At 39.5% G+C, this 24,859-nt stretch overlaps 1 protein-coding gene across 7 annotated transcripts in view; it reads left to right on the top strand.

The window, feature by feature from the left end:
• LOC138751634 (adenylate cyclase type 2-like) overlaps window positions 1-24,859 on the top strand; it is a 650,763-nt gene that overhangs the window by 567,407 nt on the left and 58,497 nt on the right. For all 7 annotated transcript variants that reach the window (XR_011350095.1, XM_069914176.1, XM_069914177.1 and 4 more), the window contains 4 exons: window positions 682-766; window positions 7,985-8,122; window positions 18,885-19,001; window positions 24,553-24,737. Coding sequence is in view for 6 of the 7 variants with exons in the window: in XM_069914176.1 (XP_069770277.1) it covers window positions 682-766; window positions 7,985-8,122; window positions 18,885-19,001; window positions 24,553-24,737 (525 nt within the window). In the remaining variant the exon portion in view is untranslated. The remainder of the gene's footprint in view (window positions 1-681; window positions 767-7,984; window positions 8,123-18,884; window positions 19,002-24,552; window positions 24,738-24,859) is intronic.

Raw genomic sequence — 24,859 nt, 5'->3', positions numbered from 1 at the left:
CATTCTCTCTGCCTATCATTTGCCTGGAGAATAACTTGTTTTAATTATTAAGCACACCCTTAAAGTCATGAAATGCGGAAACTTTACCTTATAGAGGGAACCCATTTAAAACAGAGATGAAGAAAAATCTCTTTAGTCAAAGGGTCGTTGAATTTGTTGCCACATACAGCCGATCATTGGGGAAGTTTAAGGAGGATATTGATAGTTATCTAATTAGTGTATCAAGGGATATGGGGAAAGGCCGGAAATTGGAACTAGATGTGAGATGATATTTAGTATGTATTGCAACATTTATTGAAGAAAAAATTTTAGCTCATGATGAAGTGGTGAAGCAGACTTGATGGGTTGAATGCCCTACTTCTGTTCCTTTATCTTGTGTGATCTCCATAGTTGGAGACAATACCAATCCCCCTCTCCCCCCCACCACCACCACTTTTCAGCATTTTTCTCTTTGTCCTTCCCATCAATATCTACAGTTACCTCTTAACTGTTAGTGTCCTCTCCTGCCCTCCATCTTTTTATTCAGGTGTCTGCCTATTTTTTGCTCATACCTTGATGAAGGACTCAGGCCCAAAACATTGGTTATCCTTTACGTCTTATAGATGCTAAGTGATGTGCTGAGTTCTCTGGCACTTTTGTGTATTCCATTTATATTAAATTAGCTGCTTTGATTTGTTCCAGAACATCTGTGCTTGGGATTTCATTTGGAACGACTTTCCTCATTCTCGTTTTCATCCTCTTCACTTGTTTTGCTGGTCAACTTCTGGTGAGTCTTGGATCAAGATAACAATAAATGATTCTTCAGAAATAATTTTAATAGGTAGTTATTTAGATTCATGAATTGATCAGGGAGATTATGTTTCATCTTCATTTATTTGACATATGTGAACAGATGATGCAGAGCAGAATTTTTTAGTATGTATTGCAACATTTATTGAAGAAAAAAAATAACAATTTTAGGAAAGCTGTTCTTTCCCCCCAACCCCACCATAAAAAGGACCTCTTCTCTCCATCCCATTAGATTAGTAATTTGCAAAAAATGGGCAGTGCTCAAGGTTGGAGCTGCCACTTTAGATCCGTACAGTGGAAAAATCCTTATCCTACCCATATTGTCTTTGATCGGGAATCACTGAGAAAATAAGAAATACGACCTGCACTTTAAAACTGGAGGATCAGACTCGTAAGGTATCGAGCAGTTTTAGCTTATTGAAGGAAGCAAGCCAGACTCCAGTAAATGCATGGAGCGGATCACTGGAGGCATATGGGAGGCTGTTGGAGCACGTGCAAGAAGACAGAAGTGCAGCAAGTGGGTAAGCATTGGGATCAGACTGATGGTTAACCTATTCAAACCCACGCTCTTAACAATCTTACTTGCGAATGTAAGATTGATGGAGAAGAAAATGGATTAGCTGAGGCTACATAGGTTCTGGAGGTGATTACAGAAATGTGGCTCCAGGACTCCATTCCAGACTCAATGATCCAGCTAGATGGCCTTATTTCCCTTAGGACAGACAGAGATGCAGGAGCTTCTGGAAAGATGCAAGGATGGGGGGCCTGTATATTTACATTAGTGAGAACTGGTGCACAAATGTCTCTGTTGTAAAAACCTTCTGCTCAGCAGAAAGAGAGTACCTAATGGTGAAATGCAGACCCTTCTACCTCCCCAGAGTACTGATTGCCACAGTTTACAGCCTTCAGTGAATGAGGGTGAAGCAATGAAGGAGCTTTATAACGGCATCTGTGAAGACCAGACTCCTACTCTGATGTTTGTATGATTGTAGCTGGCGACTTCAATCATGCCAACCTGAAAACAATTCTACCATAGTTTCAACAGCATGTCAACTTCACCACCACAGAAGAGAACACCCTGGAATGGCTGTACACCAGCTTCCCTGGTGCGTTCAAGGCTGCCCTCGCCTACACTTTGGATGCTTGGGCCATATATCTGATATATATGGAAGTCAATTCATAGGAAGATCAGAACATGGTCCATGGTTGGTAGGGGAAGTAGGGTTGGTGCACAACACCACTACAGTAATGTTTTGAGAACACAGATTGGAGCTTTTTCAGGAGGTGGCCACCTACAACTGCTACATAAATATCAGTGAGTGCATAAGCTCAGCGACTGGCTATATCAGCAAGTGCATTGAGGATGTGACGGAGATCAAATTCTACACAACCAGGGTTAACCAGAAATCATATTTGGATGCAAAGGTCCAGACCCTTCTCAGAGCACAAGATGCAGCCTTTAGGACAGGAGACAAATTGACACAAAGATAAGCCAGGGCTGAACTCTCCCATGTAATCCAGAAGACAAAGCGGAGGTACGCACAGAGGATCCATAGGCAGCTCTGAAACACCGGTGACACGAGGCACATGTGGCCAGTATCAAAGCAATAACAGACCACATGAAAACCTTGTGAGTCAATGACAATGATGGCCTCCCTTCTAGATGGACTGAACATCTACACAGGGTTCAATTAGAAAAACAGGCTGATTTCAAAGAACGCTCCTTCTCCCTGAAAAACAGATTCATTGCATAGCCTCAGCTGAGATGAGGAAAATCCTAGCCAGGGTGAACCCACACAAGGCAGCAGGATCAGACAACATACACGGCTGAGTACTCTAGGAGTGTGCTGACCAACTGACAGAAATCCTTACAACCATCTTCAGTACATCTTTGCAACAGTCCTTCGGCCTTGCTGGTTTCAAGGCAGCCACCATCCCTGTACCAAAGAGTGTGACATTAACAGGCCTCAATGTCTACCGTCCAGTGGAACTAAACTCCACCATTATTAAATACTTCAAGCATCTAATAATGGAACATATCAAAGCATACCTCCCTTCTGTCAAACTTCAACAGGAGCTCTATTGAGAGTGGCCTGACCGGCTGTATCACAGTATGCTAGACTATCAGATCAAAGGTCAATCCACAGGTCCATAAAAACATCAGAGAGAATTACTGGGGTTGCTCTCCCACACCCTTCATGCAACATGTTTCAACTGCTCCCTTCAGGAAAAAGATAAAGAGGTTTCATTGCCAGAGAACAGCCTTTTCCCATTGGCAGTGAGACTCTGAATGACTGCTAAAACAAAACTCTGTGACTATTTATTAAGAATATTTATTTTAATCTATTTGCAAATGAATGGTGTATATGAATTGTTTGTCTGCATGTGTGTTATGACTGCTTGCATGCTCTGCACTGTTTTGACAGGTTGTACTGGTACAATTGGATGACAAATAAACTTGAACTGAAGTGCAATCCTATTCAGTGGGTGCTGGGTGAACTGATCTCTTGTCCTTAGGTAGCCATTTTTATAGTTCAGTCTGCATGTAGAGACAAATGTGTCAATGTCATCTGAAAAGAATTATGACCGAGCAACCTTGGGTTAAAAATCTATCACACCAGGGATTGAAATAAACTGGCATTGCAGTATATGCAGTGCACTCAACATTACAGGATTCTGCTGTGCAAGGATGACAAAGTGTAATGTGAACTAGAACAGCTTATGCATAAAGAATGCACACCAAAGCCTTTGCTCCATCTGCTCAGCAAGGCTGGAGACAAAGAAACTTGGGTAAATTTGGTGTGTTGCTTCAGGAAAAGTTCAGATCATCAGTGCAAAGCTTAATGGGCTCCATGGTATTCCATAAGCAGACCTCTTTTTCAATGTGAACACTTGTTTCTGTTGAGTGATTTGCATAGTCCATGGATCTTCCATGCTCATTTAAATGTAGCAGAATGGGCATAAAAATATCTAATGCATGCTATTGGACATCACCACTCATGTCTGGGCACCTATTTGTAATAGTGTGCCATACACAGAGAGGACATGGAAGCAACTTGCTGCCCTTTACTTAAACTACATTTAGAGCTTGGTTTGCTTTCAGGAACCAAATTCTATTGCATAATTTACTTAAATATTGCTCCATGTGGTTAAAATGCTGCATCCTTTAATTTAAACAAGGAGGGTTTCAATAAATATTTTCACCCATCCTCATGAAATGTTATGTGCCATTTAACTAAATGTTTCTACCTCATGCCTGAGGCTTGGATTTCCTTATTAGTGGACTCTGGCGATACACACACACACACACACACACACACACACACACACACACACACACACACACACACACATTTATATATATATATATATATATATATATATATATATAATATATTTATTTTATTTATATATAACCATATAACCACTTACAGCACAGAACAGGCCAGTTCAGCCCTACTAGTCCATGCCGTAACAAATCCCCACCCTCCTAGTCCCACTGACCAGCACCCAGTCCATACCCCTCCAGTCCTCTCCTGTCCATGTAACTATCCAGTCTTTCCTTAAATGTAACCAATGATCCCACCTTGACCACGTCTGAAGGAAGCTCATTCCACATCCCTACCACCCTTTGCATCAAGAAATTTCCCCTCATGTTCCCCTTATAATTTTCCCCCTTCAATCTTAAACCATGCCCTCTAGTTTGAATCTCCCCCACTCTTAATTGAAAAAGCCTATCCACGTTTACTCTGTCTGTCCCTTTTAAAATCTTAAACACCTCTATCAAGTCTCCTCTCAATCTTCTACGCTCCAGAGAAAAAAGCCCCAGTCTGCACAACCTTTCCCTGTAATTCAAACCTTGAAATCCTGCCAACATTCTCGTGAACCTTCTCTGCACTCTCTCTATTTTGTTTATATCTTTCCTATAATTTGGTGACCAAAACTGTACACAGTACTCCAAATTTGGCCTCACCAATACCTTGTACAATTTCATCATATATATATATCTGTTGGAATAGATGCAGTACTCTATTGTAGAATATTTACAGATAAATAGTTGTCAAAAGAACTAGAATATTCAGCACAATTCAATCTTGTCTTAATAATGGTTAATTAGAATCATGAAAACTTTTGTAAATTTTGAAAGAGGCACGGGAAAGGATTTTAATTAGCACAGCCCAAGGCATGTCAAGCCATTTGTATAGTGGTATAAACATTTGCTCTGATTGTTCTAGCAACATTCATAATAGATAATATGAAATAAAGAAAACAAATAGATATTTATATTTATTCTTTGTTATTGGCTTGTGAATTGTTTGTATTTGTTTTTTTTTAACAATTTTCCTGCTGGCTTTCCCTGAAGCCATTGACTGTGTTGAAGAATGATTTCATGAGCAATTAACTCTTTTCCAGTACCATAGATAATCAGTCAGAATAAAATGTAAGCATTGATTGACACTGTTGAAAAATTGATCTTATCTCCATGAGTGGATATTTGAGGAGTGGATGATAATGAGGTCCAAGTGTAGTTAGGAAATAGACAAACATGAAGTCACTGTTATGTGTGAGATGAACGATTTAATCCAGACGCTACTGAAAACTGGAGGAGCAAAACTTTTTTTGTTCTTTCCAATGTGGAAGGTGTTTTAATTTATATTCCTAAATAGATGTGTTCATGTCATATAAATATGGTTTTTTTTACTATATATTTAGTGATAGGATTAGTGATAAGGTGTTCTTGAAGCAAGTAGGGATATATTCAAGGACTGAAACACCAAGATTCCTTTGACCTCAAAAATCTAATTGTTCATGCTTTAATTTGACAAAAGATAGAAAAAGAAAATTAGAACTACAGAGGCTGGAAATTTAAGCAAACAATGAGAAGCTGGAGGGACCCAGCAGGTCAGGCAGCATCCATGGAGAGAAATGGACCAACACAAAACATTCACTGTCCGTTTTTATCCATGGATGCTGTTAGGTCTGCTTTGTTCATGAATGAGTGAGTCAGACACCAGACTGAGTCGAAATCAAGGTTCTTTGTTCTTTATTGCCGGATTGTAACACTTGCAACTAACAGTGTTAGTTGGAGAAGGCGCATTCTGCCGTTATCAGCAAGTGGTGTTTTTTTTATACCTCAGGATACGTACTTAGTAAATTATCATACCATTACACTGTCCAATGAATAAACTGTTGCTATCCTTCTCTGTTAGTCTGCTGCACATCATTCTTGTTAGTGCAAAGCTTATCTTGAGTGTACAAGGTCACATCTGCATTCTGTTACTCCTTAGTACTGGGTGACTCCTTCTCCGGTCCCATCTCATGATGTTTTTACCTTACAATGCTGACCGTTCTGCTAAGTCCCTTCAGCTTCTCATTGTTTGCGAGAGATGTAAAAATGTTGACTTATTCTTTTTAAACTTTAGTTAGGGTCCCCAGCAGAAATGCAAATATGCTGAAAATGATCAGGCACTATCCATGGAGGTGGAAACATAACCAGGAGTTTTAAATATTTACCTGTCAAACTGCCTCCATGTTATTGTGAACAATTTTTGAATTTTGACTGAAACCCAAAAAAACTCAAGATTGTTGACAGTGGTTTGGTACTAATTTTTAAAATGAGCATTAGTGCTCAGAGAGTACATCCAGTGAGAACGCACAAGGTTACAGAGAGGCCACGCAACTTGTAATGAAAGTCTGCACCATGTTGAATCTGGCACACAGTCCTGCCAACTTCTTTAAAAGTGGTTTTAAATGTTAATGTGATTTAAACAATCTGGAAGATTTCTAAATCTTCTAAACTTTTCAATGGTATCAAAAAGTTAATAATTCTCCTTGGAACATTTTGCTACTGTGAAGAGCAAAAAATGAAATTGGGTATTCTTGAAATGGCTCAGGAATATATCAACAGTTACTGGACTTGGAGAGTGCAAAGGTTTGGGGTTGGAAGCAGTTTGGGATATACCAACTAGTCAAGTAAAGTGACCAGGATGAGAGTCAGCTGCACTTAATCACAAATGGTAGAATAAATAGTTCAGGGTTTCAGGGACAGGGCATAGGATAAACTTGATCAGTATTTTGTATGCATGTATGTATATTGACAAAATTTATTCAGGACCTCTGTACGTAACCTATGCCTACACATGTTAGATGTGCACAATCATGTCAATTGGCAGGTCCTGCATGATTGATGTCACTTGTGTGACTTTTACTCCACAAATATTGTGCAAGCCTTGACTGTAGAAAGATGTCTACTGGAGAGCTGGGGTAGCTCCTCTGTTACTTAATGGACCCATCCCTACAGTGTCAAAGACTCTTAACTGTAAAAGTTGATCTAAAATGGATTGTATTTCCTTAAGTTCAACTTTTGTTTCTGTTTTCATTCACCTTCATTGAGAGCCCCAATGTGATCCCATTTCTCTTTTATGATTTTTTTTCTGTGAATAATGTGGCACTTCAGATCACTCCATAGTTTAAATGAACCCTACTTTACTTATAATTTTCTTTCTCCCAACCTTCTCTGACCCCCATCTTCCACCCCAATCCCTTTCTCAAACTTTCCTGATGGCCTTATCATTCCCCACTGTGTATGACCCTTTTCCCCAAATTCTCACCATCAGCTGACCTCCCAGATCACTATTATTTCCTTATTGCAATCTTCATATCTTCCCCAACAACCCCATAGTTCTCTTTAAATCACGCAGTGCCCCTTATTTTCTCTCTCATCTCCTCTATCCAATCACCAACATCTGAACACCTTGATGGAAGATCAAAGACATGTAGCATAGTGTGTGCAGTGTGGCTGCTTCTAAAGTGCACAACACTTGGCATTTCATTCATATTTGAATAACCTGACCTTGCTCAGACATGGGATCTCGCATTGTACTTTATCATTAGTAGTTTCACTTTTGGAATCATTTCTAATTCATTCCTTGTGTTTCTTATAATTGTTATTATAATACAATCAGATCAAAAATTGGCTCAAAGTAGTTGCCGATTCTTCCTGCTTTAGCTGCATGTGATTGAATCTCATTAAATCTTGTTTATTTGAGGGAAAATCAACTGTTTTGGAGGCTGCCATTCATATTAGGTCAGGAAAAAAAGCATCCAGAGTTACAGAAGTTATTAATCTTTCCTGTAAGTAAAGTTTGACATTTTCTATATAAAAGTTTAATTTTACTGTTCCTTTTGCATCTAGCAATGTAGCAAGAAGACTTCAGCTTCCTTGCTGTGGATTTTGAAATCATCTGAAATAATTACCAATAAACCTTGGCCACGCCTGACACTCACAATGACTACCACCACAGTTATATTAGTTATGGCTATATTTAACATGGTAAGTTTGTCATTTTATAATTAAACTGAAAAAAATATTTTAATATTATGCCTAACATTTTGTTAAGGCACCTTTTTTTTAAAAATCATCCATATTTTTTGTTATTTTCCCTGTTTCATGGCTCATTCGTTTTTTTTTGTTTTTTTTTTATGGCTCATTCGTTGATGAGAAATTAAAAGGAAAATTAAGAAACTAAAAATAGTGACAAATAAAATCAAAGGAGGTGCAAACGTCTAAGATTGCAGGTATAGAGAGCACTGCTGTGGTTCTGGAAGATGAGTTAGAAATGTTGGATAGTGTGTATATAGTAAAGGTATTGCTTGCATCTTTGAAAATAAATAAATTGTCAAATGATTAATAGCTCAGACTGCTAGAGGAAACAAGAGAAGAACTGCAGGTATAATTATTCATTTTTTTCTCCCATGGCTGGAGTAGTGATCACAAGAGGGTTGAAGGACTGCTAACATGGTACCAGAGTTTACAAAGAGCAGAAGAGTAATTACAGACACATTAGTGCTACATGGATAAATGTTTGGAATATGTATAGGATGTCTTATTCGGGATCATTCAGTGGTTAGAATTCTGAGAGCCAGGATCTATCTCCATTTGGAAAGGTAAGGACTCATTAGGAATTATCAGCAAAATTTGGTGCAGAGAAAATCTTGCCTCCTGATTTTGATTGAGTTTTGTGAAGAGGTGATGCTTTCAGATTTTTTTCAGATTTATTGTCAGAGTACATACATGACATCACATACAACTCTGATATTGCTGGCAAGGCAGAATTACTACTTAAAGATAGTGCAAATAAAGAGTATTGATGAGACATGATGGTAGATGTTGTCCACATGAACCTTAGCAAGACATTTGACAAGATCTTGGATTGTTGGCTGATCTGGAAAGTACAAGCGAGGTAATTAGATACAAAATTAGCTTGATCAGCGGAGATAGTGGTTAAAAAAGAGTTGTTTTCGGATTGGAGTACTATAACCAATGCAGTACCACAAGGATTGGTGTTGGTATCACTGTTGTTGGTCATATAAAATATTTGATCAGTGGTACAATAAGTTAGTTTGCGATTACACTAAAATTGATAGTGTATAGATAGTGAAGAAGGTTGTCTAAGACTTCAACAAGATTTAAATCAACTGATAAGTGAGGCCCAAGAATGGGAGATAGAATTTAACAAGTACAAGGTAATGGTATTTTGGTAAGTTAACCCAGGACAACAAGGCTCTGGGAAGTGTTGCATACCATGGATCCGAGGGTACAATTCATAATTTATTGAAAGTGACAGCATAAATGGACAAGTGGTAAAGAATATATATGGCATGCTTGCTTCATCAGATAGGCCAATGTATAGAATAACTAGGAGGTAATTTTACAGTGGCACAAGATGAGACCACACTTGGAATTTTGTGTGCATTTATTAAAGGAAATGATGTGATTAAGCTAAAGAGGATGCAGAAAAGATTCACAGAGATTGGAGGTTTTGAGTTATTAGAAGATGCTACATAGGCTGGAACTGTTTTCCATGGAGCAAAGGAAGTTGCAGGTTTATAAAATCATGAGGAATAAGATTGATTGTCACAGTCCTTTTCCCAGTTTAGGGAGTTTAAATCTCTAGGGCAAATAGTTGAGGTAAGAGGAGAATGATGGTGGGTATATGAAGAATTGGTGGAGGTAAGGACTATTTTAACATTTAAAAGACATATGGACAGGTACACATTTAAGAAAGCTTTAGAGAAATATGAGCCAAAATTTAAGATTCCTTTATTGTCATGTACAGAACATGTAATATTACATTAAATTGCCTTCTGCCTGGGATAAAGCAGACAAAATTCACCAGTTGCGTCAACCGATGCCTCATACAATACAAGAGTAAGAGAAGCAGAAGTGTCTCCTTTCATGGCAGCGCTGCCATTTTTCATCAAATCGAGGAAAATGGAACTAAGTCACCATGGATGCTTTAGGCTGAAGAAGCTTATTTCTGTGCTGTATAATTCTATGAGCATGAAGAACAAGATTGTGTATTAATAAAATTATTTCATTTTTTAAGGAAGTACCAAGGAGGGATTTGAGAAATCTAGATAAATAAGAAAGACTTATCAAAGAGATCAAAAAATTAGGTGGGATGGATTTAAAGTAATTAGTGGAATGATTAGAGGGAAAAATAAGGAATCACTTTTTTTTCACCCAAATAGTGATGGAACTTTAGGACATGGCCAGAAAGGGTGGTACAGTCAGAAACCATTTAAAAATCACTTGAATGTCCTCATGAATAATTAGTCTGCAGAGCTCTTTTTTCAACTGGCCCATAAATTGTTTATAATTCTCAAAGTAAAGGAAAAGCAAATGTTTGATCCCAGAATTTTGCCAGTAACTATTGAATTTGTCAACAAGGTTTGTGGAAGAGTGAGTTATAATTGACTGGTTCTTTTTTCTCTTTTCATTGCCCATGATGCATGAGATTGGCACACCTGGCATTGGAAATTTGACTTGTGAAAATATGTGCCTCATTCTCATGTTTAGATATTCCAATATGTTGTTGTGAACTCAGTCCTCTTGAAACTCAATAATTTATTTATGTCTTGCAACTCATCTTAATATGGGATTTTAAGTAATTATGCAGTTCTGGGCCTGTCCTCGAGGAAGTAGCAGAAATGGCGGATGGCCAAATACAGTGCCAGAAGTTCCGGTAAGCGCAGCTGCTTGCTGAAAAACGACAGCGGGCACCATTGTCCATCGAGCCATTGTTCCAAAACCCCCTCCCACTGCCGTGGCTGAGGCGTCCACAGAGAGCGCCATTTGCGCCTCTGGCCGCAGGTGCACCAGCAGCATGGCGCTGACTAGAGCCTCCTTTGTCATGATGATAGCCCTGTCCACCTCCTCTGACCACGATAAAGTATTTTCTTTGGTGGCTATGAACGTGAACAATGGGCGCATGGTGTGCGCAGCTACGGGGATGAAACGATGTAAAAGTTCACTATCCCCACAAACTCTTGGAGGCCTTTCAGGGTGGAGAGTTTGGGGAATCATTGAACAGCTGCTATTTTCTCTGGCGCCGGCACAGCCCCAGCTGCCGAAATGGTGTGCCACAGGAACTGGAGAGACTCCTTGCTGAACTGGCATTTGACTGTGAGGCCGAAGTCCGCCAGGCAGGCAAAGAGTGTGCGGTGGTGGGCTTTGTGTTCATCGCGGTTGTGACTGGCAATGAGAATATAGACCAGGTAAATGAACACAAAGTCCAGGTCTTTTTCAACCACATCCATGAGGCGCTGGAATGTTTGGGCCTCGTTCTTTAGACCGAAGGGCATATGCAGGAACTCGAAGAGGCCGAAAGGGGTGATCATGGCCATCTTACCCATGTTGTCTGGATGCACCGGGATCTGATGGTACCCTGCATAAGGTCCACTTTGGAGAAGACCCATGCACCATCGAAGTTGGTGGAGAAGTCCTGTATGTGGGACACTGGGTAACTGTCGAGGGTGGATGCATCGTTCAACCGACAGTAGCCCCCGAACGATTTCAGGAACATATGGAGCGGCGATGCCCAGGCGCTGTCCGAGTGCCAGACGATTCCCAGTTCCTGGAGGGTGGAGAACTCCTTCTTTGCCTGCTGGAGCTTCTCGGGTGGCAGCCATCTGGGTCTAGCATGCAGTGGTGGGCCCTATGTCATAATGTGTTGGAAGACCCCATGCTGGGGCAGGGTGACAATGAACCGTGGCTCTAAGATGGCGGGAAATTCATGGAGGATCTCGTTGAACTCGTCCCTGGTGGCAGCTATGGCAGCGATTTTGGTCCTGCGGGCTTCTGCTGTGTCCTGTCGGGTGAAGTGGAACGTTCGGGCATTGATCAGCTTTATGCCCTTCATGTGCTCTGAGGAAGTCGGCCCCTAACAGCACTGTACCCATAGAGACTAGGATGAACTTCCAGTGGAACTTCTCCTTCCCGATCTGGATCTGTGCCCTGCGGGTGACATAGGTCCTGATGGTGGAGCCGTTGGCCGCCCGCAGGGTTGGATGCTGTGGATGCTGAGCTCAACCCGTGTCCACCAGGAATCGGTGGCCGGTGGATCTGTCCATCACATGAAGGAGGCTATTTTTGTGGCCAGCCATTGCAGCCATCAATGGCGGCTGGCCTGGTCATTTCACTGAAACCCGCAGGGTTGGCGGCACTTATGGACTTAGGCTCCCCAGCGCTAGTGGTAGAAACACCAGGTCGACTGGCCCTCCTCTGGCTTGGTCTTGGGAGCAGCTTGTGGTCGGCTGGCTCCTGGTCGTGCCACATGGTTGAGGGCTGCCTCGTTCTCCCTCTTTGTGCGCCAGAGGGCATCCACACAAGGCTGCTGCTCTCCTCGGGTTCAAGAAGTCTTCATCTGTGAGGAGCAGCTGAATGTCCTCCAGCATCTGTTCCAGGAATATCTGGTGGAAGAGAAAACAAGGCTTGTGGTCTTCTGCCAGGGCCTGCATTTCGTCCAACAGCGCCAATAGACTATGGTCCCCAAGCCCATTTATATGAAGCCCATTGCTGGGGAGTTAGCCCGAAAGTTCCCAGCAAGAGGTCTTTGAGGGCAGTGTACTTGCCCGTAGCTGGGGGTTGGTGGATGATGTTGTCCACCATCTCTGCCATATCTTGGTCCAGAGCGCTCACAACATGATAGAACATTGTGGCGTCTGAGGAGATGTTGCAGAGTTGAAATTGTGCTTCCGCCTGCCTGAACCACGTTCTCGGTCAGTGGGTCCAAAAGGGGGAAAGCTTGATGGAGACAGCGTTAGCCAATGCTGAATCCATGGTGTTTTGAGTCCAGAAAAACGTCTGGGTCACCACTGTGGTGGTGTGAGCAGTGGAAGAAACACAACCACCAAGTTGAGGGTCGTTGTTTTTATTCAAATTCAGCACGTCCCTTTAAGGGCAGCATGAGCTCAGTCACCTGGTGCATTGTGACATCATAATCGCTGCCCAGGGTGCGCACTGGAAGGGATGCTGGAGTCAGAGAGAAACCTCTGACGACGCCATTTCCCCATGGCTGCCCCACCACGTGGCAATACAAGTGGGGCTGGTTCACCATGAGGATGTGCGCCGCCACAGGTATTCCTTTTAAAAGCAATTGATGATTTAAATTTCTAGCCTTCATCTGCTCAGTCTACCTGATCACATTTTTCATAAGAATATATATTTCCACAGTAATAACAACAGAATCATCAAAATCCAAGCCCTTCCTATCCATATATCTGCCCAAATGCCTTTTCAGTATTATGATTGGACTTGCTTCTTTGCTTTTTTTTTGGCAGATCATTTGAGATACAGTGTACCCTCTGAGTGAAAAAGTTGTCCCTCAAGTCCCTCTTAAATATTCCCCCTCTCACCTTAAACCCATGCCATCTAGGTAACGATTAATGATAAATATAAGTTAAAAATCCACTGTAGCTCCACACGAGGATGGCCTTGTTGATCTTTAGTGGGACAAATTCCCTCCCTAGCCACCCTTTTACTTTTAATATACTTGTAGAATCTATTGAGAATTTCCTTTATCTTGCCTGCCAGATTCATCTTATGTCTTCCTTTTGTCCTTATGATTTACCTATTAACCAAGTTCCTACAACTCTCGTTCTCCCCAAGGGATATGCTTGATCCTAACTGCTTATGTCTAATGACTGTCTCCTTCTCTATCCTGACCAGGGCCTCAATCAATTAGGATTCCCTAAACCTACCAGCCTTACCCTTCAGTGATATTTTGCCTGATATCTTACTATCTCACTTTTAAAAGTCTCCAAATTTCCAGTTGTCCCCTTGCCAATAAAAAATCCTCTCCCAATCAACCTCTGCAAATTCCTGCCTAATGCCTCCAAAACAAGCCAGGCACCAATTTATGACCTTGACTTGTGGACCAGTCCTGCCTTTCTCCATAACTACTGTATAAACTTGTGTGAAAGTTGAATTTTGTAGACCATTTTTTAATTTTAAATTTATGGGTTTAACAATTACATGGATATTTTGAGGGGCTGAAATTCACACAAGAATCCAAACAATTCACACGGGTGGCACAGTCAGCATAGGGGTTTAGCATAACACTGCTAAAGTGCCAGCAATCAGGACTTGGGTTCAAATCCTGCGCTATCTGTAAGGAATTGGTACATTCTCCCTGTGTCTGTGCGGCTCCGGTTTTGTCCCACCATTCAAAACATACTGTGGGATGTAGGTTAATTGGTGTAATTGGTTGTGGGCCAAAATGGCCTGATACCATGCTGTATGTACATCTAAATGTCTACATGTCTAAATGTGATTAAAGTATACATTCCAGATTTTATTAAAGGGTGGATATGTACATTTTGGTTTGACCATGTAGCAATTACAGCACTTTTTATACATAGTCCCCTCATTTTAGGGCACTATTATATTTGGGATATAACAATGGTATGTATATTAGTTGTGTTTAGTAGTTTGTTGCGTATCCCTTGCATGCAATGACTGCTTGAAGTCTGTGATTCTGTACTGAGGAGCTGAGTATCTTCTCTGGTGATGCTTTGCCAGGCCTCTACTGCAACCACCTTCAGTTCTTGCTTGTTTTGAGGTCTTGTCTCCATAAATTTTCTCTTCATGCTCAATTGGATTTAGATTGGGTGACTGACAGGCTATTCAAGAATTTTCCTCTTTTTAGCTTTGTTGATTTTGCAGTATGTTGTCATTGTCTTCCTGTGGAATGAAGAAGTGTACAATAAGTTTGGAGACATTTGCTTGAACTTGACCAGATAAGATGTTTCTATATATCTTAGAACTTATTTTGCTGTGGCCATCATCATTGAAAATAAGTGCACCAGAACCCCTGGCAAACATACATGGTCAGGCCATAACACTCCCACCACCACGTTTCACAGAGAAGGTGGTATGCTTTAGATCTTGGGCAGTTCCTTCATGCCTCCACACTTTGCTCCTCCCAAGGCTCTGATACAGGTTAACCTTGGTCTCATCTGTCCATAAGACCTTTCTCCAGAATTCTGCAGGATCTTTAAAAAATACTTGCCAAACTATCATCTAGCCAAAGAGTGTTTCTGATCTGTTGGACAGGAATTTGGGGATTCTTCTTCATTATAATAAGAATTTTTCTGTCATCAGCAGTGGAGGTTTTCTTTGGCCTAACAGACCCTTTCCAATTACTGAGCTCAACAGTATGCTCTTTCTTCTTAATGATGTTCCAACTGTTGATTTTGGTAATCCTAAGGTTTGGGTGATGTCTCTTACTGTTATATTCTTTGATTTTCTGCCTCAAAGCTTTCTTTGACTTTCATTGGAACAACTCTGTTCCTCATGTTTGAAAAATGGCAACTACTGATTCCAAGGATGATCAAAAGATTAGAAATAAGCTTCATTCTCTTATACCTGCACCACTGAAGCAATTAAACATACCTGAGTACTCACAAATATCTCTGATGCCAAATGTCCAGAACATTATGGTGCCCTGAATTGAGGGGACTATGTATAAAAAGTGCTCTATTTGGTACATGGCCAATCCAAAATATATACAAGTTAATCACATGTGAATTGTTTGATTACAAATTTAAAACTGTGGAGCACAGGGACAAATAAAGGAAAAAAAAACATGGGGATTTAAATTTTCCAAACATAGATTGGGAAACACAATCAGTAAGAGGGCAGGATGGCTTAGAATTTATGCAATTTATTCAGGATTGCTTTTTTCAGCAGTATGTGGAGGTGCTCATGAGAAGGGGAGCAGTGTTAGATCTGTTGTTTGGGAACAAAATAGGGCAGGTGATGGAGGTGAATGTTGGGGAGAACTTCAGATCTAGTGATCATGGGTCCATTAGCTTTAACTTAATTATGGAAAGGGATAGGTTGGGTCTGAAGTCGAAGGTATTCAAGTGGGGGAAGGCCAGATTTGAAGAAATGAGAAGGGATTTGCAGAGAGTTGTGTGGGCAGATCTTTTTGCCGGAAAGGATGTAGAGGAAAAGGGTGAGATTTTGAGAGTACAGGATCTTTATGTTCCAGTCTGGCCGTAAGGAAAGACCAAAAGTTCAAGGGAGCCGTGGGTTTCCAGAAAAATAGGAAGTTGGTTCGGGACAAGAGGGAGGTCTATGCTAAATATAAGAAACAGGGGATTGAGGAGATGTATGATCATTACTTAGATTGCAGAAAGAACCTTAAGTGGAAAATTAGAAAGACAAAAAGAAGGTATGAGGAGTCCATAGCTAATAAAGTGAAAGTGAATCCTAAGGGTTTTTACAGATTTGTGAACAGTTAAAGGAGGGTTAAGGATAGAGTAGGTCCACTGGATAATGGGACCGGTGGACTATGTGAGGAACCGAATGAGATGAGAGGGATATTGAACTTTTTTTTCTCATCTGTATTCATGAGGGAAAGGGACATTGAGCTTTATGAGATAAGTGAGGTAAATGGCTTAGTTATGAAAAGGATAGGGATTAATAAAGTGAAGGTTTTGGAGCTTCTTGGGTCAATAAATGTGGATGTCTCTTGGTTCTGATGGGATTTTTTCCAGAACATTAAGGGAGGTCAGGGAGCAAATAGTGGGGGCTCTGACAGTGATTTTTCAATGATCACTGAAGGAGGGTGTGGTGCAGCAGGATTGGAGGGCTGCAAATGTTGTTCTGTTGTTTAAAAAAAGCATCATAAGGTACAGGCCAAGTAATTATCGGCCAGTAAATTTGACTTCAGTGGTGGGGAAAGTTATGGAGGGTATTCTTCAAGATAGTATATACGCATATCTGGATAAGCAGGGATTGATTAGGGGCACCCAGCATGGGTTAGTAAAGGGAAAGTCATGTTTAACAAACCTTGTTGAGTTTTTTGAGGAGATGACAAAAAAAGTAGATGAAGTTAGGGCGGTTGATATGATCTATTTGGATTTTAGTAAGACTTTTGATAAGGTTCTGCATGTAAGGTTAATAAGGAAGGTTCAGTCACTTGGGATAAATAGATAGTGACATGGGTTCAGAGATGGTTGGAAGATAGACAGCAGAGAGTCATGGTGGACAACTGTCTGTCAGGTTGGAAGCCTGTGACAACGGAGTGCCTCATTGATCGGTGCTGGGTCCCTTGTTGTTTATCATTTATATTAATGATTTGGAGGAAGGTGTGGTTAACTTGGGAAGCAAATAAGCAGACGATATGAAAATAGGGGGAGTGGTGGATAGTGAGGATGGTTTTCTTGGATTACAGAAGTATTTGGTTTGTTTGGAAAAGTGGGCTGAAAGGTGGCAGATGGAATTTAATATAGACAAGTGTGGGGTGCTGCATTTCAGAAAAAAATAACCAAAATAGAACATATGCAGTTAAGGGGAGGGCATTGAAGTACGCATAGGAACATAGGGACCTTGGGGTTATGGTACAAAGTTCATTGAAGGTGCATTCCCATGTAGACAGGGTTGTTAAGAAGGCATATGGTATGCTGGCCTTCATAAATCATAGTATAGAGTATAGAAGCTGGAAAGTGATGCTGTGGCTGTTTAAGGCATTGGTAAGGCCAGGTTTGGAGTATTGTGTTCAGTTCTGGTCTCCAAATTATAGAAAGGATATAGATAAGGTGGAGACGGTGCAAAGAAGGTTTACAAGGATGTTGCCTGGCTTACAGCATCTAGAGTATGGAGAAAGATTAAGGAGACTGGGACTTTATTCATTGGAACATAGACAACTGAGAGGGGATTTGATCGAGGTATTTAAAATTATGAAGGGAATAGATAGACTAGACTTAAATAGACTCTTTCCCCTGAGGGCAAGGGAGGTTGGAACAAGAGGGCATGTTAAGGGTAAGGGGGAAAAACTTTAGGAGAAATGTTAGAGGATGCTTTTTCACTCAGAGAGTGGTGGCAGAATGGAATGATCTTCCAATGGAGATAGTTGTGGCAGGGTCCCTTCTGTCATTTAAGAGAAGGTTGGATGTGTACATGGATGTGAGTTCTTCAAGTCAACCGGTGAGGACTCGAAGAGTCGACATGGCTTGTTTCCACACTGTAAATGGTTATATGGTTATCATGTTTGGTACTGTAAATCCCCTTCAGTTCAGATGCAACCTCTGCCCCAGAGGAAATTCCAATGAATCCTTCTCCCCCAAACCATCTCCTCAGCTATGAATTCATGTGGCCTATCTTTCCATTCCTAACTTCATCAGCATATGCCACTAGAGATTACTACATCAAGGTTATATTTTTTAATCTCTTTCCTAGCTACTTATATTGAGCCTGCAGTTCCTGCCTATGTTGATTGATGCCAATGTGCACAATAACCTCTGGCTGTTCACCCTCCTTCTGGATGAAAATGTTCCGCAGCTGCTCAAAGATATAATTGATTCCGGTACCCAGGAGGGAACACACCAGGAGGGATATTGTATATTGTGTCATCATATTCTAATGAGTGTACTACATTTGGCCTCTTCCTCACTGTCTACCCTTGCCCAGAATGAACAAAACTGCCATGTGGATCATGAGGCACACTATGTGTTAAGAGGTAAAGCATTCATATAAAGCAAAAAAAAGTTGCATGATGCAGATATGTACGTCCATATAACAAGCTCTTTTAAAAGTTTAATTAATCGCATTAACAAATGCTTTATAATTTGCTGAACTGAAGGTGAGGATTAATTGATCAATAAGCCATTCAGAGACCTCTTACGCTGTCACAAAATAATGTACACAAACTGAGATAATGTATTTCACATTATTAGTCTTTAAGATGTAATTTATACAGAAACTTCTATTTTCTCCTTTGATTTCTTTTTAATTTTTCCTTCAGTTTTTCTTGAAGAACTCGGTTGTACCCTCTATCTCCATGAACAAGACAAATGTCAGTTTACAGTTTATAAATGAACAAGCTCTATGGCTTGTGCACAATGATTATTTCTTCTTGCCAGTAAGTACAATTATACTTGCCAGCTCACTCATTATGAATTGTTTTTTATACTGATGCCAATTGAAGCATTTTTTAAATTGCACTTGTTGTAACATTTTAAACAAGAAAGTATTTGTATATGTTAATAATAATCAAGTCTCTTGCTAATTTATAAATGCTTACTACAGAAGAGGACTTATAAAGTACTTATTACTGGAGCTTAAGAATTGTTTTTGAATTTGTATATATTCAATCCTTTCTATTCACTTCATGTTTACAAGTTCATATCAAATACAACATTTGTAAAATCCAATAGTGCAATATGTATTCCCAGCACCAGTGCAGTGACTTTTTATACTATGGTGATAATGAGACGGATATCTCTTTGAAGACTAGAAGCCAGGGATTTACTGATTGACAAATGACTTTGTGGCAAATGTTTGCTTTTTAATTATTTTGATTTAGTTCGATGTTTCCTACATTCTTAATTAACTTTATTTCTCAATGTTTGGGATGAATCATTTCAATTTTAACAGCTCTTAAATGTCCTTCAATATCAGATATATTTAACAGCTATTAAATCTGCTGTCAGCTTTTCCCGCTATCAAAGCCATCCCTCCTGCTTTTCCTTCTTTGCCTGCTTTGTTTTACACCTTCCTATTCTTTGATTATTCCTTAAAGAAGGGCTCAGGCCCAAAATGTTGATAATATAGCTTTACCTCCTGTTGATCCTGCGAAACGAGCTGAGTTCCTCCAGAATTTCTGTGTATTTTTCTTGCTTTGTCCCTTGACAGAGCAGAAAAGTTCAGGGTCCTATATACTACACACCTCAGTTGCTGATCAAACCACATTGGTACAAGTTCTCCAAGTCCAGCCCAGGTAAGGTAGATCTGTTGGAATTGCAAGCAGTGTTCTGGGCCAGTATGTCATAAAAATATGGTTGGAGAATCCTCCTCCTCCTCTAATTCTGCCACTAATCTGCAAATCTGAAAATAAACAACTGGCAGTATTAAAAGAAACTACAGAATTATAGTTTGTTTTAATAAAAATATAACCAACCCATCACTAATGGCTTTCAAGGACTGCAATATAGTATAATCTTTGTGTGGATGTTGTCTCACAGCAATGAGGATGATTCGTGTTCTATCTGAAGTGCCCACAACACCTCTATAAAGGTTAAGTCATTAGCTGCCCTCAATTCATTTTGACCTTTATATATTGTACTTAAACTCACATTCATAGCACTGGTCAAGCAGATTGGCCACTATTATGCAAACTGTTATGCCCAGTGCTTCAATAATGAACTAAACACTGATACATTCCACTTCAGTGATTCTTATTTTCTCAGTGCTGCCATTGGTATATGAAATTAAAACTTAATTTCTGCAAAAAATACCATTCAGTTGGTATGCCAATTTTCCATTAATGGCCTGTCTGATACTTCACGTAACTCTGCATTTCTACACTGATTGATTGATTAATTCAATGATTCCATTGCTCCATTAATTTCAGTAAGAATCATTTGGTGATGTCTCCCGCTATATGAATTTTTAATGCACTGGTGTGCCCATTATTCATTTTGTTATTTCACTTGCTGTTGCCATCACTTATTGATTCAAAGAATCATTAGAATTGTTAAGTACAGAAGGTGGCCATTGAGTAAAGACATCACTGAATCAGTTCCTTTCTCTCCATTCCACCAGTGTGTCCATGTGTCTCTGCAACTTATTCTCCTCCATGTTTTCCTGACATTTATTTTAAATAAAAACCAATTTATTTTGAAATTGGGATGAACAGGATTTCCTCACACCCTTTAGAATCTAAATAGCCAGATGACTCCTGGAGCTACCCTACTGCTTATTTTTATGACTCCATTCCACTTTCTGCATCTATAACCTAATTTTTTTTTAAATTCTATGACCATTCATGGTAATGTGAACAGCTTCTCTACTTTTACTTAACTAAGTCGATTATAATTTGGACCATCTCTGTCAAATCTCTTTTCAATTGTCTTTGTTCTAAGGAGAATAACTCCAGTATCTAATCTAGAATGGAACCATTTAATATGTATTTTATACCCAAGCAGGGACCTAAAATGTAGTGATCAGAGTTGTAGACAATACTCAAGTTATAACTTGACCAGTGTTTTCTAACAGTTCAACATAAATTTCCATCTTTTGTACGCAATCTATTTATTTATGAAGCCCAGGATCCCACTAACTGCTCTCAGCAAATCCTGACACTTTCAAAGATCTATGTATAATGCATCCAGATGCCTCTTGTTTCCAGGAATCCTTCAGAACTGAAGTGCTACTGTGCTCACCACTATATTAATTCATTTACAGATGGTTTTTCTTCCATTATTTTGCTGATTTCCTGGTGTGAATGCTGTGAATTTATTAGTTCAACAGTGTGTACTTTGCATTAATTTGTTGTTCCTGATCTTTCAGTAATTTTGAGCATGCTTTCAAGCTTATGAATCTATTTATGACTGAAGCAAATTTAATTGACTATTTATAAACCCATTTGTCCACTCATTTGTCAAGTTAGTGGTGCCTAGCCTGTGCCAATTCATTGATTTGCTGACTGCTTTGTCTGTTTATTTTTTCCCCACAATTCTTCTCTATTTTATCTTATGCTGGTGTTTCAACTGATATAGCAGTCCATTGTTCTAATAATTGATGAGTTACTACTTTTGCATTCATTGGTCTCTGAATTTAAACAGAAAGGACCGCCATACTCAAAAGGCCAGGCAGCACCTGGGTGGTGAGAACAAAGTTAACACTACAGAATGATGACCTTCCATCAGAATATATTGATTTATCAAACATAGATGCATTATTAATTTATTAATTCACTAAAATGCATATTTGATCCAAAAAAATTCAGTGTGCAGATTATTCAGGAATGTTATATCAAGAAAGGAAAATGATCTGATGGTGTGTAACTTAACCAGAAGCTCTACGTTGAATGATTATTATCCTAATCGATCAAACTCGATGTCAAAGTGATAATTTCCTGAGCAAAAGCCAAGTCAGCAATTATAATAGGAACACACCTTCAATGAAATGCTCTACGCTCTTTAATTGTAATGCCATTCATTAGACATTTTGGCAATGAACAAATGTTTCACTCCTTTATGTTAGTAACTCCAGTGAAAAATAGTAGGCATTAGTTAATTTGTGATACAATTTTGCATATGTAAAAGACAATGTTTTAAAGTGTGTTTCCATACATAGCATCCATAGCAAAAGGCTTTTTAGATCGAAGGTGTGTTTGTCTCAAAATAAAATGGTACATGGAAATGAATAAATGTATTCCATTGGAAAAAATAACATATAATTTAAAAAATAAAGTCACATTATTTGAACAAATTTGGGAGCCATACATCGAACATAACAGAGAGGGCTTGCCTCGGACCTCCACCCACTAAAATAATAAGACAAAATGACTTGATCCAGTGTGTAAAAGTAGATGACACATTTTTCTTGTTTATTTTCATTATGTGATGACATTGTTTAAGGGTTTTATTGTATTGTATATGTTGAATGTTTATTGGTTTTGGAGAGGGTGGGAAGGGGGGAGGGAATGTAGGGGAGAAAAAAGGGGAGAAAATGTATATATTTAAGAGGGAAATGTTTGTATGTATTTTGATTGATATGGTTCACAATGTGAAAAAAAACTTTAGCAAAATGATAGACAGGAGAACATTAAAAAACAAGAACAGGAGCAGGTTGTCTGGCCTGTCTGGCCGGCTCCACCATTCAATAAGTTCATGGCTGATCTGGCTGTGGACTCATCTGCACTGACCTACCTGCTGCCCATTGCCCTTAATTCCATTATTATTCAAAAATCAATATATCTGTCTCCTAAATACATTTAAGAGACAATATCTGCTGCTTGGACAGAGAATTCCACAAATTTACTAGATCCTACTTTGGTTACAAGATATTGAAATGAGTTGAGTTATAGGGAACCTATGTATAAGTCATAGAAATATACCTGTAGAATATTTTAAAATGCCATATGTATAGAAGACCATTGCTCTTTGGAACAGGTTACAGTTCCTCTTCATCTGTTTTCCCTGCCAGTGGAAACAATCTCCATGCTTCTCTCTTATATCATTTTATGTTTCTATAACAGCTCCCTTCCTTCTTTTAAACTTCAGTGAGTATAGTCCTCATAAGATAACCCAGAATCCACCTGGTGAACCTCCTGTGCCTGTCTCCTTAGCCAGTATATCCCTTCTCAAGTAAGACCAGAGCTGCATACAGTACTCCAGGTCCAGCCTCTCCAATACCCTGTTCAGATGCAGCAGAACCTTCCTGCTCTTGTACACAATCCTTCTAGCAATGAAGATCAATATCCCATTTGCCTTCTTGATTTTTTTCTGTACCTACAAACTAATCTCTTGCAATTCATCTGCAAACACTCCCATGTCTCTTCACTACATTTAAATAATAGTTTGATTTCCTATCTTTCCTTCAGAAGTGGATGACCTCACATGTACCCACATTGCACTTCATCTGTCAGACCCTTTCCCACTCATTTAACCAATCTATATTTTTCTACAGACCTTTTGTGCCCTCTGCACAATTTTCTTTCCCACTCATTTTAGTGTCTTCAGCAAACTTAGATATGCTGTATTTGGATCTTCCCCCCTCTCCATATCATTTATGTAGATTGTAAACAGTTGTGGTCCCAGCACCAATCCCTGCAGCACTCCACTATCCACTCTGCCTTCCAATGGTTCGACAATCATCTATTCATGCTAACAAAATGTTGTGGGGCAATTGATTACCTGACTGCTGTGTTCGCTTTACTTAGGAATCAGGCAATCTCACTGCTAGAATATTGTTTTCAATGTCAAGGTGAATTTTGAGCACAGGACAACAATGGGGATGGAGTGTAGTAGTCAGGAACATATGCTGAGGGAATTATACTTGGAAGTTTCTCCTCAACTCAGAAAGGCAATCAAAGTTAGTTCACTAAGACTTCTGATTTCATCCAATCAACCATTTGCACACACTGTTAACCAGAAACTCCACTCTCTCCCTTTTGAATGTTTTCAATGAATCCACATTCACTGTGTATGTTTGTAACCTGTTCCAAAGAGCAATGGTCTTCTATACATATGGCATTTTAAAACATTCTACAGGTATGTTTCTATGACTTATACATAGGTTCCCTGTAACTCAACTCATTTCAATATCTTGCCACCAAAGTAGAATCCAGTTCTATCCTCACATTAAACTACCTAGTTGAAACAGTATTGCTAGCTAAATTTATTATTTGAATCTAGTCTTTTCAAAGCATCTCTGGGTAGATCATGACACAATATTCTGATTGTCTTCTGAGGTTTTGTACAAGATATATCTTAAGTTGTACCCTGCTTACAATAAACTCAGATTTTCTTAATTCGCAGCACTTGCCTTGATATTCAAAAGGGTTTTTTTCTTAACTGTAAAGAAGGCCAATGTAGTGAAATTAATTTGTTTTGGAAAGATGCATAAATTCTAGAAGTTTAAGGCAATAAAGTGTGAAATTTCATTGGGTTATTTTTCTGCCACAGTACTTCCTGTACAGCTGTATTTTGGGCTTGATGTCATGCTCTGTGTTCCTGCGAGTAAACTATGAGCTGAAAATGGTTTTGATGCTGATTGCTGTGGTGGTTTACAACATTATCCTTCTACAAACCCACGTCTCGCTCTTTGATGATTGTAGCAAAATGCTATATACAACTATTCAAATAGAAAGGTAGAGTATATTCTTTACTGTGCCCTCTATAATTTTGATCTGTTTTTTTTGTTGGCTATCATAACCAAACCATTCGACCATTTGGATATACAACAAATAACAAGTAACCAATCACGTCAGCA

Source organism: Narcine bancroftii, chromosome 1, assembly GCF_036971445.1.
Source record: "Narcine bancroftii isolate sNarBan1 chromosome 1, sNarBan1.hap1, whole genome shotgun sequence".
Classification (NCBI taxonomy): domain Eukaryota; kingdom Metazoa; phylum Chordata; class Chondrichthyes; order Torpediniformes; family Narcinidae; genus Narcine; species Narcine bancroftii.
The sequence above is the reverse complement of the archived record's forward strand: the minus strand, read 5'-3'. Positions and strand labels throughout refer to the sequence as shown.